The sequence below is a fragment of the Palaemon carinicauda genome, chromosome 15 (assembly GCF_036898095.1).
Source record: "Palaemon carinicauda isolate YSFRI2023 chromosome 15, ASM3689809v2, whole genome shotgun sequence".
Taxonomy (NCBI): domain Eukaryota; kingdom Metazoa; phylum Arthropoda; class Malacostraca; order Decapoda; family Palaemonidae; genus Palaemon; species Palaemon carinicauda.
In genome coordinates, this window is record NC_090739.1 from 121,121,979 (window position 1) to 121,129,478 (window position 7,500).

General features: G+C 33.0%; 1 protein-coding gene across 1 annotated transcript; it reads left to right on the top strand.

Moving 5' to 3' along the window:
* Positions 1 to 1,282: 1,282 nt before the first annotated feature.
* Positions 1,283 to 2,830, top strand: LOC137654156 (uncharacterized). Its single transcript, XM_068387795.1, has 2 exons — positions 1,283 to 1,487; positions 1,599 to 2,830. The coding sequence occupies exons 1-2, from the start codon at positions 1,283 to 1,285 to the stop codon at positions 2,828 to 2,830; spliced, it is 1,437 nt and encodes a 478-aa protein (XP_068243896.1).
* The last annotated feature ends 4,670 nt before the right edge of the window (positions 2,831 to 7,500 follow it).

The window sequence follows — 7,500 nt, forward strand, 5'->3', positions numbered from 1 at the left end:
GGAAAATGGCTAGTTTTGGATCCATATAGCGATAAGGAAATCGATCCACAAGGGTGTCCCCCCCAAACCTAACTCCAGCCCCTCCCTTAACCTCACTGGCTATCTCTAACCTAACTCCACCCCCCTTCTCTTAACCTCATTGACTACCCTTACCGTATCTCTCTCTCTCTCTCTCTCTCTCTCTCTCTCTCTCTCTCTCTCTCTCTCTCTCTCTAACCTAACCTAACCCAACCTAACCTAACCTAACCTAACCTAACCTAACCTAACCATTCAATCTTAAACCTAACCTAACCTAACCTAACCTAAACATTCAATCTTAAACCTAACCTAACCTAACCTAACCTAACCCATCAAGTGAGTGAAAAAATGGTTCGATCCCCTGGCTGGCCAGAAGCTATTGTCTCTGGGTGGTTCCACCTTGGGTCTCAGATCCTGAGATATGAGAGTGAATCCAGACATCAAGATAATATATGTGTGTGTATATGTATATGCATTGGTTAAACTTTACCCTATTAATTAAGATTAAATGGCTAAACATCACCCCTTTTTTAAGATGATATGGCTAAACTTCACCCTTTTAATGAATATTATAAAAGGCCAGACACGGTATTAACATTTTGTTTACAATGTTGATATCTCATTTATAACTTAAAGACTGAATACGAAATTCTAATGATGGATGTAAGATTTCAACTCCCCTTTTCACTTATCAATATTGCATAAGGGAGGTATCATTCAATCTTGAATAGTTATTATGGAAATTATTAAAGTTATCGTTATATTTTGAAATTATTGTTTATTACAATACTCATTATTATTATTATTGATTAAATCGGGGGAATTCAAGATTTTTATAGCTGGTGGCATTATATTATTTTGTATTACCTGGAATATATATTTCAGGTTGAAACTTCTTGTTAACAATAAACAACTGTTACGACTAATGTCTATCCTTGAACAACCAGTACAATAATAATAATAATAATAATAATAATAATAATAATAATAATAATAATAATAATAATAATAATAATAATAATAATAATAATAATAATAATAATAACACGAATCCATCATTCAAACTTAAATAATTATTATGGAAATGATTAAAATTATCGTTATGTTTTGAGATTATTGTTAATAAAATTATTACAATATTACAATAACACCTGAATAAACAGATGTAGGTATATTTTGTCCTGCTGACAATGTGTTATCTTTCTCGTGATGATGATAAGCCACGATACTTGATACGATAACACCTGAATAAACAGATCTACGAATGTCTCCTCGTGACGATGAATGTTATCTTTCTCGTCAGCAACATAAGGTTTCGCATACGAAATTCTATCAAAACCTCGGCGACTCTCGCGTGAAGCAGTTGCATCTAATTCAGTGCTTCCAGCAAAAATCTGATCCTCATCGGAACCTAGAAGGAATCCTCCACACGGACGACGTTCACCTCCTCCCAACTTCTCTTATAAGACGTAAGTATCTACACAATTTTTAACCTCTTTCAAGCTGGAAAAGTATATATATATATTATATATATATATGACAATTATTTATTTTCAAAACGTGCCTTTTACCTTTCCCAGGAATTATGAGTGAAGGCAGTGACATTAATGTGGATAGAGATGTCAACCACCCTCATAGCCCTTCGTCACAGGAACTAAGGGAGATGAATGAGGACTGCAATATTTTACTTCGATGGCCTGACTACGAAATGATGCCAACACGAGATGACTGGGCAGAAGTAAAGTCAAGCACTGAAGCTCTTCTGGAGGATCTTGAATCCGGTGAGCCTTTCCCCTCTTCCCCGTCTCCTAATAGTGATGTTGCCTCCACCTCTTCTTCTACTGTCCCCTACCATGTTGGTGGTGGTAGGCGACAGCCTCCTACTTCCTCGCAACATCAGAATGGTGAAGACTCTGCCGGACGTCCAAAGTTCCAGAACAACGTCTTCCGAATCTTCGACATACCCCTAAATGCGGTGAGTTATAGATGCATTATTAACTGTGTTTCGAGTCATAGACAATTAATTATAGAGACGATCAAGACGGCCTTAAATAAGTTTGACAGATTCTCGGGAAATATTTCCCTCACCTTGAAAATAGAGATAAGTAAAATGACTGACAACGGGACTCATATTTCTAACTTCTTTTACCTGCGAACAACACCTTTCATAGTCACCCTGGGGGAGGAGGATGAGTTCATTAATCACACTTTGGAAAATCTACCTGTCATGCTAGAGGAAAGAATGAATGCAGTTGAAGGATCCGGATGGAATATAAGGAAAATAGCAGTTATGGAGCTATTTGTCAGTCGTAGAGAATTGGGTAATATTGGTCACTTTACCCCATATCCTGCAGGTGTTGGAGGAGCCAAGAATATAATCAATATTAATAGCGGTTATAATTGCCTTATCACTTCCCTAATTGCACTTTTTATTATTACAGCCAAGCCCGAAATCCAGCTAGGGCCTTTGCATAGAGATGTTAGGAATAAAATAGGGGGTGATATTAATATTAACTTTAACCCAACAGCAGGTATATCCTGGGAAAGCTTAAAGACTCTTGAGAAAGATAATGACATTAACATCTACATCTATGCCTTGAAGAAAATAGAGAAATCCAATAAAGTAATTAATAAAAAACATTACACCGTTCATTTAGCTAGGACAGGACGGAACCCATCAGTCACTCATTTTGTTCCTCTCCTACTAATAAATGATGTTCACATTGCCCTTATTAGAAACCTGCTCACTTTCATGAAGTGTCTATGCAGTTATCTCAAGTATCGTGGCTTATCATCATCACGAGAAAGATAACACATTGTCAGCAGGACAAAATATACCTACATCTGTTTATTCAGGTGTTATTGTAATATTGTAATAATTTTATTAACAATAATTTCAAAACATAACGATAATTTTAATCATTTCCATAATAATTATTTAAGTTTGAATGATGGATTATTATTATTATTATTATTATTATTATTATTATTATTATTATTATTATTATTATTATTATTATTATTATTATTGTTGTTGTACTGGGTTGTTCAAGGATAGACATTAGTCGTAACAGTTGTTTATTGTTAACAAGAAGTTTCAACCTGAAATATATATTCCAGGTAATACAAAATAATATAATGCCACCAGCTATAAAAATCTTGAATTCCCCCGATTTAATCAATAATAATAATAATGAGTATTGTAATAAACAATAATTTCAAAATATAACGATAACTTTAATAATTCCCATAATAACTATTCAAGATTGAATGATACCTCCCTTATGCAATATTGATAAGTGAAAAGGGGAGTTGAAATCTTACATCCATCATTGGAATTTCGTATTCAGTCTTTAAGTTATAAATGAGATATCAACATTGTAAACAAAATGTTAATACCGTGTCTGGCCTTTTATAATATTCATTAAAAGGGTGAAGTTTAGCCATATCATCTTAAAAAAGGGGTGATGTTTAGCCATTTAATCTTAATTAATAGGGTGAAGTTTAACCAATGCATATACATATACACACACATATATTATCTTGATGTCTGGATTCACTCTCATATCTCAGGATCCGAGACCCAAGGTGGAACCACCCAGAGACAATAGCTTCTGGCCAGCCAGGGGATCGAACCATTTTTTCACTCACTTGATGGGTTAGGTTAGGTTAGGTTAGGTTAGGTTTAAGATTGAATGTTTAGGTTAGGTTAGACTAGGTTAGGTTTAAGATTGAATGGTTAGGTTAGGTTAGGTTAGGTTGGGTTAGGTTAGGTTAGGTTAGAGAGAGAGAGAGAGAGAGAGAGAGAGAGAGAGAGAGAGAGAGAGAGAGAGAGAGAGAGAGAGAGAGATAGAGAGAGAGAGAGAGAGATACAGTAAGGGTAGTCAATGAGGTTAAGAGAAGGGGGGTGGAGTTAGGTTAGAGATAGCCAGTGAGGTTAAGGGAGGGGCTGGAGTTAGGTTTGGGGGGGACACCCTTGTGGTTCATCGTCACGAGGAGACATTCGTAGATCTGTTTATTCAGGTGTTATCGTATCAAGTATCGTGGCTTATCATCATCACGAGAAAGATAACACATTGTCAGCAGGACAAAATATACCTACATCTGTTTATTCAGGTGTTATTGTAATATTGTAATAATTTTATTAACAATAATTTCAAAACATAACGATAATTTTAATCATTTCCATAATAATTATTTAAGTTTGAATGATGGATTCGTGTTATTATTATTATTATTATTATTATTATTATTATTATTATTATTATTATTATTATTATTATTATTATTATTATTATTGTACTGGGTTGTTCAAGGATAGACATTAGTCGTAACAGTTGTTTATTGTTAACAAGAAGTTTCAACCTGAAATATATATTCCAGGTAATACAAAATAATATAATGCCACCAGCTATAAAAATCTTGAATTCCCCCGATTTAATCAATAATAATAATAATGAGTATTGTAATAAACAATAATTTCAAAATATAACGATAACTTTAATAATTCCCATAATAACTATTCAAGATTGAATGATACCTCCCTTATGCAATATTGATAAGTGAAAAGGGGAGTTGAAATCTTACATCCATCATTAGAATTTCGTATTCAGTCTTTAAGTTATAAATGAGATATCAACATTGTAAACAAAATGTTAATACCGTGTCTGGCCTTTTATAATATTCATTAAAAGGGTGAAGTTTAGCCATATCATCTTAAAAAAGGGGTGATGTTTAGCCATTTAATCTTAATTAATAGGGTGAAGTTTAACCAATGCATATACATATACACACACATATATTATCTTGATGTCTGGATTCACTCTCATATCTCAGGATCCGAGACCCAAGGTGGAACCACCCAGAGACAATAGCTTCTGGCCAGCCAGGGGATCGAACCATTTTTTCACTCACTTGATGGGTTAGGTTAGGTTAGGTTTAAGATTGAATGTTTAGGTTAGGTTAGGTTAGGTTAGGTTAGGTTTAAGATTGAATGGTTAGGTTAGGTTAGGTTAGGTTGGGTTAGGTTAGGTTAGGTTAGGTTAGGTTAGAGAGAGAGAGAGAGAGAGAGAGAGAGAGAGAGAGAGAGAGAGAGAGAGAGAGAGAGAGAGAGAGAGAGATACAGTAAGGGTAGTCAATGAGGTTAAGAGAAGGGGGTTGGAGTTAGGTTAGAGATAGCCAGTGAGGTTAAGGGAGGGGCTGGAGTTAGGTTTAGGGGGGACACCCTTGTGGATCGATTTCCTTATCGCTATATGGATCCAAAACTAGCCATTTTCCCTACTTACATATACTGTATATATATATATATATATATATATATATATATATATATATATATATATATATATATATATATATATATATATATATATATATATATATATATATGAATATATACAGTATATATATACACATATATATACATATATATATATATATATATATATATATATATATATATATATATATATATATATATATATATATATACATATATATATACATATATATATATATATAATATATATATATATATATATATATATATATACATATATATATATATATATATATATATATATATATATATATATATATATATATATGTGTGTGTGTGTGTGTGTGTGTGTGTGTGTGTGCGTGAATGTGTGTGTACTCAACTTACTTTTGCCAGATTATTTTGATCGAATGTTGAGGTAATTTTGTCATATATCTCTGTAAAAAATAAGTTTTATATCATTCAATGAATGAAACATTGCATTTTCAATTAAACAGTTAAATCCAATCCTGATCCATAAATGAATAAATGAAAAAGTATATTTTATAAACAAAACATAAAATATATGTATACCTATATATGTGTATATATACAGTGGTCATAATATTTCTTCCTAGAAAAAATATGAATTAAAGAAAAAAACATACTTTATTGTTGTTATCAAAACGACTATTAAAACAACGCGTATTGGCCAGCGATTAAAGGATGACAACAATGAAGGAATTCACATTGAATTCAATTAGACTGAATTAAACGAATTCTTTTGAAATAAAAAAAAATATGATGAGACATAATTAAATTTAATTTTTCATGTCTAAATTTGAACGGTCATGTTCAATAGTGAATTATATTATCTAATCCGGTAATGGAAGAGTATATTTTTTTCCATAAGATAAATAGCTTTATTTAAAACCTCGTCTAAAGGTTTAATAGCCACTTATGAATGGCAGAGGCATGAGACAGTGGCACTGGCCTATCAAGCTGGAGAATGCCCTAGGGACTAACCATATTATATATGATCAGTGCCCAAGCCGCCACTCCACCCAAGCTAGGACAAAGGAGGGCCAGGCAATAGTTGCTGAAAAATCAGCTGATAGACCTATATGCTCCCCCAAAACCTCCATCCTTTGCTCACAGGGATAGTGAGGTTGCAGCGACCAAAGAAACTAACGAATATGAGTGGGCCTCGAACACTAGTCTGGCAATCACCAGGGAAGGACGCTACCACCAGGCCGTAACTTTTTAACATCTTTACTTGCACATCCCATTAGTCTTATCAAGGTCAAGACAAGTAACTAGTTCTGTTGAAAAAAACTGCATAGTTTAATTAAATGTATTATGACAGGTGTTTACTGTTTCGAAGACTCCTTTTTATAAAGAATTAAAGACAACATCGAGGTCAAAATAAATGCATTTGATATCAGGTGTAAACTAAAAGAAATTAAATCAATTCTCAAAATTCGGGGTTCATGTTTTTAGATTTCTAAACTAAGAAAGTTTTCTTTACAGAACGGATATATGTTCATATTATGTTATGTAAAACTGTTATTACCAAATGCTCTAATTGATCAAATCTTGAATTATACTGTACAACTAATAAAGAAATTTCAATCAAATATACATATATTCTATCATATATAATAAATGTTTTTTATATAATGTATTCAACTATATTAGTCTATGTTATATAATAATGTAGGAATCAATTTGCAGTCTTAGAGACTTAAGAGACGAAGAACAGACAATGAAGAATGGTGGGATATTAACAACATATATCAGTCAGTTGGTGGTGAAGTTTTGGGACACGCAGTTGCAAGGGGAAAGACATGGATATCAAATGATTCTTAGGATACTATATAAAGGAGACAAAGGCAAATTTATTATTGAAAGTTTTCGAGGAAGTAATGAAAATTACAAGGTTGAGCAAGCTAAGTATTCCAGTATTGACAGTGAGGTCAAAAGAAAAGCCAGGAATGATTGGAGAAAATATTTAGACAGTAAAGCAGGTGAGACTGCCTATGAATTCAGGAACTGCAGGCTATGGTGTAAATATGGCTCATAGAATTATTAATGAAATCTCGAATGGGGCAAAGAAGAAGTGTATACCCATCAAAAAGAGAGATGGCTCTGGTATAGCAACAGAAGATGAAGAAAGACAACGTTGGATGGAACACTTTAGTGAGGTTATGAATAGGAGATATGAA

Excerpts from the sequence above, each read along its gene's own strand:
- LOC137654156 (XM_068387795.1), top strand. The coding sequence starts at position 1,283 with ATGTCTCCTCGTGACGATGAATGTTATCTTTCTCGTCAGCAACATAAG. Across the intron at positions 1,488-1,598 it reads CCCAACTTCTCTTATAAGAC|GAATTATGAGTGAAGGCAGT; the intron begins GTAAGTATCTAC and ends TACCTTTCCCAG.